This window comes from Coregonus clupeaformis, chromosome 35 (assembly GCF_020615455.1).
Source record: "Coregonus clupeaformis isolate EN_2021a chromosome 35, ASM2061545v1, whole genome shotgun sequence".
Lineage (NCBI taxonomy): Eukaryota > Metazoa > Chordata > Actinopteri > Salmoniformes > Salmonidae > Coregonus > Coregonus clupeaformis.
This window is the reverse complement of record NC_059226.1, coordinates 13,222,099-13,234,575: the sequence shown is the minus strand read 5'-3', so window position 1 is coordinate 13,234,575 and position 12,477 is coordinate 13,222,099. Positions and strand designations below refer to the sequence as shown.

General features: G+C 41.3%; 1 protein-coding gene across 1 annotated transcript; it reads left to right on the top strand.

Moving 5' to 3' along the window:
* The first annotated feature begins 10,826 nt into the window (after window positions 1–10,826).
* LOC123482667 (myosin phosphatase Rho-interacting protein-like) lies at window positions 10,827–12,477 on the top strand. The gene is made up of 4 exons (XM_045211142.1): window positions 10,827–10,886; window positions 11,543–11,620; window positions 12,105–12,167; window positions 12,283–12,477. The coding sequence occupies exons 1-4, from the start codon at window positions 10,827–10,829 to the stop codon at window positions 12,475–12,477; spliced, it is 396 nt and encodes a 131-aa protein (XP_045067077.1).

Here is a 12,477-nt window from a genome sequence, read left to right as displayed (position 1 = left end):
CATTTTTACATTCAGCATTACTCTGTCAAGGGAAATATAGTATTCTTTCAAAAATATACAGTATCTGTCACGACTTCCTCCGAGGCTGCCCCTCTCCTTGTTCGGGCAGGCTTCGGCGTTTGTCGTCACCGGCCTTCTAGCCACTGCCGCTCCTCATCTCATCATTCTATTTGTTTTGTCTTGTTTATTACACACACCTGGTTCATATCCCCTCATTAGTACCTGTATAAGTGTTCCCTCTGCCCCCTTGTCTTTGTGTGTGATTGTTTATTGTGGAGGAGAGAGAAGCTCGGTGGAGCTCCATGTATTTTGATTCGCCGGGAATATTCCCTGTGTGCCTTGTATTTTCCAGTGCCCCTGTTTTGCGCACTGGAGTGTTTTTACTAGGGGTGTAACGATCCATCTACTACATCGATGTATCGATTTATATTCCTATGATCCAACTACATCGATCTGTGCTCTGCGAGTTGGCCTTTTGGACAACATATATCGATCTAACATAGTTTTTAAATGTAATAAATCGATTGTATCGATACTAGGAAATAACCCATTGGATTTAAGCACGTCAGACTTTATATGGATGTTTTTTCTTAGCACTTTTAATGATAAAGGCTTTAAACATTACTCGATTCAGTCTGCCTATCCGTGACGTCATTGCGCCAGCAGCAGCGCAAAGGCGCCAAGACAACAAAGCATAGCATGGCGGATGACAGAGGAGAAGCCGACGAGCGAGAAATTATCAAGCCACCATTGCGGTCCTTACAAGAAACAGGAATCTAGGAAACTTCACCTGCACTGTCCAGTATCCAGGTATTTATTTCAGTCACACTGGTTGAATTTTTTGGCTAAAAGGTTACTGAATCGATTTCAAGTCACTGAATCGTTTCGGATCGTATCGTTCTAAATGAACCAATATCGTCCTTGAATCGTATCGACAACCACGAATCGTGATACAAATCGAATCATTGTTAAAACGAATCGTTACACCCCTAATATATATATATATATATATATATATATATATATAGAGAGAGAGAGAGAGAGAGAGAGAGAGAGAGAGAGAGAGAGAGAGAGAGAGGTGACAGCATTGGAAATGCTTTTGGTGGTTAATCTGCTTCTGTTTTGTGGGTGGCACTGTGTGCTGTTTTCGATGGATGGGTCCTGGCCTCTCGGAGCCTTAGGGATCCGGAGGGACGTGGGTGGGATGCCGATCAATGGGATGACGGCTAAACTTGGGATGGGGAGGGGCTTTAGCGGGGGAATTAGTGGAGAACAATTGAAGGGTTACTCACTAGCAATGCAAATATCACGGTACAGCTATATGGACACTCAATCATTACGGTATTTTTTATTGGTAAATTTACAAACATATATAATGATAAATAGACTTGAAACTTGTATCTCATTGTGGTGTATGGTGAAATAAGTATAGCCAGTTGTAATTGTAATGGCTTAGCTGATAATAACAAAAGAAGAACAATATTTACATGGCTCAAAGAGAAGGAATATAATATCTATTGTAGACAGGAAACTCATTCAGCAATTCGAGATGAAGTTGCGAGGAAAAAAGGAATGGGGGGAATATACTTATCCCATGGGCAAAGAAATTCAAAAGGGGTGATGATATTAATTAATAGTAATTTCGATCCGAATGTGCAAATTGTCCAAATAGATACGCAAGGTAGATGGATTATTTTAAATATGTTATTGGACCATCAACAGATATGGCTCATTAACCTTTACGGACCAAATAATGATGATCCACACTTCTTTGACAATATATATAATAAATGATCAACCCTGCAAGCAATTCAAGACAATATTATTATGGTGGGGGATTATAATACTGTTTTAAATAGCTCAATGGACCGTAAAGGAAATCACACCACAAACAATCACCCACATGCTCTTAAGGAAATCGTGAACGTCATGGATACATTAGAACTAGTAGATATATGGAGGCTTAAATATCCTGATCTAGTGACATATACATGGCGGAGACTCAATCAAGCTAGTCGTCTTGACTTCTTTCTTATCTCATTCTCGTTGGAACCAAAAGTTTGAAATTTGTTGATAGGGGACTGAATGCGGTCGGACCATCATATAATTGGCATATACATTACTCTTACTGAATTGGGCGAGGATATTGGAAATGTAATCAAAGCCTATTGAATGATAATTGATTTATAATTAGAACAAAGGAATTTATAACTGACTTTTTCCGACATAATATAGGTACAGCAAATCCCCTTATTGTATGGGACAACTTTAAATGTGCCTTTAGAGGCCATGCAAATCAGTACTCATCTTGAAAACAAAAGCAATTTAGGTCAAAAGAGTTTATACTAACAAAGGAAATAGAAAGTCTAACAGAACAGATAGATGGCAATAAAAACTGTAACATAGGCTCAGAATAAATTAGAGGAAAAACCAAAAGAAATTGAGAAACTTATTCAAGAAAGATCAAGTGTAATATATTATAAAAATAATGCAAACTGGATGGAATATGGGGAAAAATGCACAAAATTATTTTTTAATCTTCAACATAGGAATGCTACCAAAAATAATTTTATGAAACTGGTTACAATTGACCAAATGATATTTTGAAGGAGGAAACAAAGTACTTTAAGCATATGTTTTCTTTTCAGTCGCCTCCATCTCCTCTAACAGAATCTAATTGTAGAGATTTTTTTTCTATTGATAATGTAAAATTAACAGCCATACAGAAAGACTCATGTGAAGGTGAAATTACAGAGAAGGAACTTCTGGATGCAATTAAAGACTTTAAGTCCGGGAAAACTCCAGGGTTGGATGGCATACCAGTCGAGGTATACCAAACCTTTTTGATATACTAAGAGGACCGTTATTGGCATGTTTTAACCACTCCTATGTAAATGGTAGATTATCAGACACTCAAGAAGAAGGTCTGATTTCATTATTACTGAAACAGGATACAAGTGGAAAATATAAAGATCCAGTCCATTAAAAAAATTGGAGCCCCCTTACACTTCAGTGTTGTGATGCAAAAATTCTAGCAAAATGTATAGCGCATAGAATTAAAAAGGTATTGTCGGATATTATTCATTCTAATCAGACAGGTTTTTTTACATGGAAGATACATTGGAGATAATATAAGGCAAGTATTGGAAACAATAGAACACTATGGAAAATATGGGAAACCAGGCCTGCTATTCATAGCAGACTTCGAAAAGGCATTTGATAAAGTACGACTGAGGTTTATATATAAATGCCTGGAGCATTTCAATTTTGGAGAATCTCTTATTAAATGGGTCAAAATCATGTATAGTAACCCTAGGTGTAAAATAGTAAATAATGGCTATTTCTCAGAAAGTTTTAAACTGTCAAGAGGAGTGAAACAAGGTTGTCCACTATCGGCATATCTATTTATTGTGGCCATCGAGATGTTAGCTATTAAAATCAGATCCAATATTAATATCAGAGGATTAGAAATCCAGGGCTTAAAAACAAAGGTGTCATTGTACGCTGATGATTCATGTTTTCTTTTAAATCCACAACTAGAATCCCTCCACAGCCTCATAGAGGATCTAGATACATTTTCTAACCTCTCTGGATTATTGGATCACTAAAAAAATAAAAATGTTACATTACCATGTAGTTTACCAATAAAATGGTCTGATGGTGATGTGGATATACTCGGAATACATATCCCAAAGGAAATAAATGATCTCACTTCAATACATTTTAATAGAAAGTTAGCAAAAATAGATAAGATCTTTCTACCATGGAAAGGTAAATACCTGTCAATTTGTGGAAAAATCACTCTGATTAACTTTTTAATATTATCCCAGTTTACCTATTTGCTTATGGTCTTGCCTACGCCTAGCGAACAGTTTTTTAAATTATATGAGAAAAAAATATTCAATTTTATTTGGAACGGCAAGCCAGACAAAATTAAAAGCGCCTATTTATATAATGAATATGAATTCAGAGGACAGAAATTATGAAATATTATAGCATTAGACCAATCACTAAAAGCTTTAGTCATACAAAAGTTATACTTAAATCCGAACTGGTTCTCAAGCAAATTAGTAAGATTAATGTAGTAATGTTCAAGAATGGCCTTTTTCCCTTTATTCAGATTACAACCACTCATTTTCAGTTATTTGAAAAGGAAATAATCTCCCAAATATCACTATTTCTAAAACAAGCCATAGAAAGTTGGTTGCAATTTCAATTTAATCCTCCAGAAACGACAGAACAAATAATGCAACAAAAATTGTGGTTAAATTCAAATATACTAATTGACAAAAAAACTTTATTTTTTGACAAATGTTTAAAAAAGGTATAATCTTCATAAATGATATCATCGGTAGGACTGGTGGAGTTATGTCGCACATGCAGCTAACAAAAACATATGGAAATGTCTGCTCTACCCACAATTACAACCAAATAATTGCAGCCTTACCGCAAAAATGGAAGAGGAAAGTGGAAGGGGGAGAAAGTAAGGAACTTGTCTGTCGGCCTTGCATTAAAGAACATAATTGGTTAAGGAAAACTGTGGTAAATAAAAAAGTATATCAGTTTCATTTAAGGACCAAAGGATTGACAGCCGTCCCATATAGATTGCAAAATAGTTGGGAAGAGATTTTTGACTGTCAGTTGAACCGATGTGGATGTGGTGGAGGAGTCAGGCGCAGGACACAGAGGCTTCGTCCAACAGACTTTACAAGTCAAAAGTGCTAAATTACAATACACGGCCTCGAAAACAAACAGAGGCGATTGAATACGTAAACCATGCGTAAACACTAAACAAACAAACAGAGTGTCAAAACGCAGCTCCGAAAATACAGGCAGACAACAACACACAATCTAACCAATACCAAACAGGGAACTTATAGGACACGTAATCAGAACACAAACAGACACAGGTGTACAAGACAGACCAAAGCAATCACACCACGAAACATTCAACGGTGGCAGCTAGTACTCCGGGGACGGCGAACGCCGAAGCCTGCCCGAACCAGGAGGAGGAGCAGTCTCGGCCGAAACCGTGACAGTACCCCCCTTGACGCTGCGGCTCCAGCCGTGCGCCGACCCCGGCCTCGGGGGACGGCCAGGAGGACGCGGACCCGGGCGCGTGGGATGCCCACGGTGGAACTCAGTCAGGAGGGATGGATCTAGGATGTCCCTCCTAGGCACCCAGCACCGTTCCTCCGGACCGTACCCCTCCCACTCCATGAGATACTGGAGACCACTCATCCGGCGCCTCGAGTCCAAGATGGTCCGGACCCTGTACGCCGGGGCCCCCTCGATGTCCAAAGGGGGCGGAGGGGTCACTCCTATCTCATCTTCTTGGAGTGGGCCAGCTACCACCGGCCTGAGAAGAGACACATGGAACGAGGGGTTAATATTCTTGTACTCAATAGGCAGTTGTAACCTGTAACACACCTCGTTCAATCTTCTCAGGACTTTAAAGGGCCCCACAAACCGCCGACCCAGCTTCCGGCAGGGCAGGCGGAGGGGTAGGTTTCGAGTCGAGAGCCAGACTCGATCTCCCGGTGCGTACACCGGTCCCTCACTGCGGTGGCGATCGGCGCTCGCCTTTTGTTGACGGATGGCCCGCTGCAGATGGACATGGGCAGCGTCCCACGTCTCCTCCGAGCGCCGAATCCACTCGTCCACCGCAGGGGCCTCGATCTGGCTCTCGTGCCATGGTGCCAGGACCGGCTGATACCCTAAAACACACTGGAAAGGTGTTAAGTTGGTGGAGGAGTGGCGGAGAGAGTTCTGGGCCATCTCTGCCCAGGGGATATACCTAGACCACTCCTCCGGCCGGTCCCGGCAATAGGACCTCAGAAACCTACCCACATCCTGGTTGACTCGTTCAACCTGCCCATTGCTCTCTGGGTGGTACCCCGAGGTAAGGCTCACCGAGACCCCCAAGCGTTCCATGAACGCCCCCCAGACTCTGGAGGTGAACTGGGGACCTCGGTCAGACACAATATCCTCGGGGACCCCATAGTGTCGGAACACGTGGGTAAATAGGGCCTCGGCGGTCTGTAGGGCAGTAGGGAGACCCGGCATTGGGAGGAGACGACAGGCCTTGGAGAACCGATCCACAACGACCAAAATGGTGGTATTCCCCTGGGAAGGGGGTAGGTCGGTTACAAAATCCACCGAGAGGTGGGCCCATGGTCGTTGTGGAACGGGCAGGGGATGTAACTTACCCCTGGGCAAATGTCTAGGCGCCTTACACTGGGCACACACCGAGCAGGAGGAGACATAAACTCTCACATCCTTAGCTAACGTTGGCCACCAGTATTTCACGCTAAGGCAGTGCACTGTCCGGCCAATACCTGGATGTCCAGAGGAGGGTGATGTATGAGCCCAATAAATAAGACGATCACGAACCTCGAGCGGAACGTACGTCCGCCCCACAGGACACTCGGGGGGAGTAGGGTCGGTAGAAGATGTCATTGCAGTGGATTGCTGTGTCCTGTGAGGTTGGCATTCTGGATGCTGTCTCTAGCTGCCACACCTCATGTTCATTGTTAACCTCTTCACTCTCTCCTTCTGTGATGTAGAGCTCTGTGTAAATCCTGTTAAGGAGAGTTTGAATTCCTGCTTTTACGATGCCTTCTATCACACATTCATACCTCCCTTTCAGACTCACTTTATGGTTCTTTAAAGCTCTCTGCAGGCTGTCATCCACTACAAGGGAAGAGTGAAAAGGACGTGTATCAAATAAATACATTCACTTTATTGTTATTTTATGTATTTTCCTAACACATGCTTACTAAATGAATAGTGCTAACTAAAAATGTGATATACACAAAACATAAGCATGGTTTGAACAACGAAACAAATGGTCTTACTCTTTTCAGAGCCTCTTGCATCATTGAGTTCATTTAGTTGCTTTGGTACTGGACGTGTTCTGGATCTCTTTCTACACTGAGGACAGCCATAGTCTCCAAAAGAACCAGGCTGCTCCCAGTATCTGGTGATGCACTGTCTGCAGAACCTGTTTCCACAGGTGATAGAGAATTGATCCCTTGACACCTCTTCACACATTGCACACCTGGACTGCTCCTCTGCCAGAGTACTGAAAGAACATTGAAAGAACATAAGGACTGGCATTATCCCTACGGTGAAGCATGGTGGCGGCAGCATCATGCTGTGGGAATGTTTTTCAGCGGCAGGGACTGGGAGACTAGTCAGGATAGAGGGAAAGATTAACAGAGCCAAGTACAGAGAGATCCTTGATGAAAACCTGCTCCAGAGTGCTCAGGACCTCAGACTGGTGCGAAGGTTCACCTTCCAACAGGACAACGACCCTAAGCACACAGCTAAGACAATGGAGTGGCTTCGGGACCAGTCTCTGAATGTCCTTGAGTGGCCCATCCAACCTGACAGAGCTTGAGAGGATCTGCAGAGAAGAATGGGAGAAACTCCCCAAATACAGCTTATAGTGTCATAACCAAGAAGACTCGAGGCTGTAATCACTGCCAAAGGTGCTTCAACAAAGTACTGAGTAAAGGGTCTGAATACTTACAGTACCAGTCAAAAGTTTGGATACACCTACACATTCAAGGTCTTTTCTTTATTTTTACAATTTTTTTTTACATTGTAGAATAATAGTGAAGACATCAAAACTATAAAATAACACATATGGAATCACGTAGTAACCAAAAACATGTTAAAAAAATCAAAATATATTTTATATTTGAGATTCTTCAAAGTAGCCACCCTTTGCCTTGATGACAGCTTTGCACACTATTGGCATTGCAGTAGTATCTAACAATTCACAACAATACACACAAATCTAAAAGTAAAAAAATGCAATTAAGTGGAAATAAATAAGCATGGTATATAAATAATAATTTTGCTATTATGTTTCTCTTTAAGCAAACAGTTAAGAAGAAATTAGATTCTTGAAAATAAAGTTATTGGATTTGTTCTTAATTCCAAGATAGCTAAACCCTTGTGTAAACTCTGGGCAGTGAGAGAATAAGATCATGAAAGCAATTCAACATGGTTAATTCACTAACAAACGTAATCTCAAAGTTTCAGTATTGATTATTTAAAAAATTAAAATCGTTACATCTTAAGATATTGTTGAGAAATTGCACTTACGAACTATCTTATTAACTTTTTTTTTTTCTTCTTAAGAAGCTTCTTAAGTTTTTCCGTAAGAAGTGTTTTGTGAATTTGGGCCTAGCTGTTCATAATGTTTTGTACACTTTGTATATGTAAACTAGACACTTTACTTTTGGTATACACTATACAATTTGTTTTACTAGTTATCAGTTTTGAACTAATTGATTAAGTCATATTTAGTATGTATTTTAACAAATGACAAGAAAATCATATCAAAAGTTATGTGAATAATGTATTGTGAAAAGCAGATACTTGTAATGTAATATGTATGCCAATTGTAGGATTGATTTGGTGCAGTGAACAAGTGACTTTGTGAATATGTTTGTTGTACTCAGTCAATTTGAAATGTACTTGAAAATGAGGGTGGACTGACTGTATTAATTGGCATTAATGGACTGGTTTTACGCACCACAACTTTCTATCCAAGCTGGGAGAGAGCACGAGGACGTCTCATATCATGCAGGTTCAGGTAGGCTATACATGACAGTTGTATATTTAAGCAATAAGGCCTGAGGGGGTGTGGTATATTGCCAATATACCACGGCTAAGGGCTGTTCTTATGCACGACGCAGCGCGGAGCCGTGGTATATTGGCCATATATCACAAATCCCTGAGGTGCCTTATTGATATTATAAACTGGTTACCAACGTAATTAGAGCAGTAAAAATTAATGTTTTGCCATACCCGTGGTATAAGGTGTGACATACCATGGCTGTCAGCCAATCAGCATTCAGAGCTCGAACCACCCAGAAAAATCTATTGGTAGCTTATTAGTATGCTGTTGAATCGAACATTTATTTTACAATCTGCATTGTTTGAATTCCCAACTTTAATTAGCCTACTGAACAAGTAATGCCATTATTGCCACCAGCCAGAAGTCTAAATGTCAGCATTGCGAGTCCATGTATAGCTTCGTGAAATGTTCGGCTTAACATGACAAAATTACGACCAAATAGGCCTGCCCAATGAACATGTATCCATTAGCTAAAGCAAAGCTACAGGCCACATGCCCTGACACCACAGAAAGCCTATCATCGATTCGATAGGCAGCCACATAGACATGTTGCAATTTCAGCACCATGGACAGAGATCGGTAGCCTGTACTTTGTGAGTGGCTGCCTGGCTGAAGCGTTTGCATTTTTATTTGTATTTTATGTAGGGGCAGGGAGAAGGTAGGGGGTGAACTCCGACCTTGCAGGGGTCCAGAGAAACTGCGTTACGCCAGTGGCCAACTGCTTCAGCACCTATTGATGATAGTATCTTCTGACCGGGGAAATTTGATTAAGAGACCCGACTCTTGCTCTAATCATTAACACGCATCGCTTGTGGTACGTTTTTTCATATCTTTCAGCGAGAAATTACTTCCAGAAAACAAAAGGTTCAATTAGTACACACCTTTTATAGGGTTAGGGTTAATGTCCCCACATGGCCATATCTCCATGTTACATCGCTTCTTAATGGAAGACAGACGAAAGACACCTGTGCTATCTAGCGTGCTCCGAACACCTGTGTGAAAGTGTAACTGGGGAGGAAGTGTAGTTTGTCAACTGGAGGCACACGAGGCTTGTGGATCTGTGCAAAACTGCTACAGTAAGTGTAGCCCAAGATGGACTCTTAAGGAGCCTAACATTACTCCTTAAAGTTCAAGATCTTATGTAGACTGGCTCTGGCAGCCAAAACAGTCAAATAATCTAAACGTGAATCAATTCTCAATTGCGATACGGTTCTATAAACATAAATCCATTTACTTTCATATCACATCAAAATGATTTCATAAATGCAAAATATACACTTACTGTACACTGTTTTAACTGGCTTTATCACAGTTGCAGCCAACAGTATTTTTCAGTTACAACATGTTTCTGGCAGTTTTCTTCCATTACACACAGGTGTTCAGAGCATGCTAGATAGCTAATTAGCACAGGTGGTCCCTCTGTCTTCCGTAAACACGTGCTGTAACATGGAGATATGGCCATGTGGGAACACTAACCATAACCCTATAATGGTGTGTATCAATTTAACCTTTCGTTTTTTGAAGATAAGGTCCTTATACTTCCAAAAACGTACCACAAGTGATGCGTGTTAATGTTCAGACCGAGCGTTGGGGCTCTTAACAAAACTCCCCCGTACAGAAGATGCCTTTCGTCCAATGACTCTTGTGTAATGTAATGGAACTGAGAGTCATGATCAAGAGCTACAGTAAGTGTATCTTTTTTATTTGAAAGATTCTTTCTCGCTGATATGAAAGATAAGGGGCATGTTTCGGAAACCAGTTTGAAAGCGATGATTGTTGACTTAAAACACAGCGTCGGAATTTTGGTTCACATGGAGCCAAATGTGGGCGAATGTAACCGTTGAAAACCTTGCATATGGAGAAAGGTTTTCGAGAGCTATAACAAACAGCAGACATCCTTCTTGGAAAGAGCTCTCAAACAATGCAAATTACACTCTCCATCACTAAAGATATTCAGATGCATATTTATTGATTTAGTGGTATACCTTTTTGTTGTTTATTACTTATAACATTTTATTCGTCAAATCCTTTATTAGCAACAGGTGTGGACTAACAGTGAAATGCTTACTTACGGGCCCTTCCCAACAATGCAGAGAGAAAGAAAATAGAGAAATAATAGAAAAGTAAAACATGTAATAATAAAGTAATAATAGATACACAGAGTAACGATAACATGACTATATACAAGGTGTACCAGTACCACGTCGATGTGCAGGGGTACGATGTAATTGAGGTAGACGTACTTACAACTAGGAATAAAGAAGTTGCCATACCAGGCGGTGATGCAGCCAGTCAAGATGCTCTCAATAGTGCAGCTGTATAATTTTTTGAGGATCTAAGGGCCCATGCCAAATCTTTTCAACCTCCTGAGGGGAAAGAGACATTGTTGTGCCCTCTTCATGACTGTGTTGGTGGGTTTGGACCATGAAAGATCCTTAGTGATGTGGACACAGAGGAACTTGAAGCTTTCGAGCCGGTCCACTACAGCCCTGTCGACACAGGGACAATGGTGGTCTGCTTGAAACATGTAGGTCTTACAGACTGGGTCAGGTTGAAAATGTCAGTGAATATACTTGCCAGCTGGTCAGCACATGCTGATGTGATTTATTGATGATGCGCTGTCCATAGTTAGGCGCGATCATATCTTTCACTATTTTGTGACATCGCATTTTCTGGTATATGTACCAAGATGTTCAAATAAACCTAATCTGCGTAGTCTACAAGAGTGTGTGAAATAGTGTATTAAATACAGTAGAGGGACAAGGGGAAGTAACCCACAACCCTGTGGGAAACTAACCCACAACCCTGGCGTTGCAAGCGCCATGCTCTACCAACTGAGCTACAGAGTAAGATGAAGATGATGCTCCTGTGTTGTTCTTTGTGCTACAGGCTAAGTCTATATATGTAGGATGGCTCCTTCTGGCACCAGCAGGCCTGAACTTTGCCAACCCAGCTCACAAGACAAGGGTAAGGAAACCACAGTCTGTATTCATAAGCATCTCAGAGCATTGCCTTTAAGATCATAATGAATAAGATTAATCTGGACAGGTGGGATCTGATCCTAGATCAGCAGTCCTACTCAGACACTTTATGAATACGGGCCCATGACCCTCCAAACTATGACCTTTTCACCTCACACGCCTTTATTTACTTTTTTCCTTCCCTTTTTGGCACTGGAATAAAACCACAATGTTAAAGTAAAGATTGGGAGAAGAAAATAACATTAAAGACCTTTTTAGTGAAAATGAAGTTGAATGTTAATCACTTTGTTTTTCCATATGAAATGAATCTGCCCTCTGTTCTCCCTTTATCACTTCCTCCATCCCTCTCCTCTCTTTTCTCTCTTTTCTCTCTTCTCTCTCTCTTTATCTCTCTCTCTCTCTCTCTCTCTCTCTCTCTCTCTCTCTCTCTCTCTCTCTCCCTCTCTGAACCTTGTCGCTCTCCTTGAAAGAGGCAGAGGAGATTTTTTGTGCTGCATGAGCATGGTGTACTGCGCTACGCCTTGGATGACATGGTGAGAGCAGAGCACCTTTTCTACTTAGCGTGTGCATCATCTAAACTGACTCTGCTTAGGATAGATGTGGATAGAGGCAAGACACACATTGTCGGCTCTACCTCTATGTCCCCAGCCCAGTATACTGCCCCAGGGCTCCATCAACATGAACCAGTGCTGGGAGGTTGTGGACGGTGAGCAGCAGACGGGCCAGAGGAATACTCTGTGCCTCTGCCTCTTTGACAACAAGGAGACCTACCTCCGGGGGGGCCATCGCAGGGTGAAAGAAACGACACACAGTATAATTCCACAGAAATGTTTATCTGGGTAG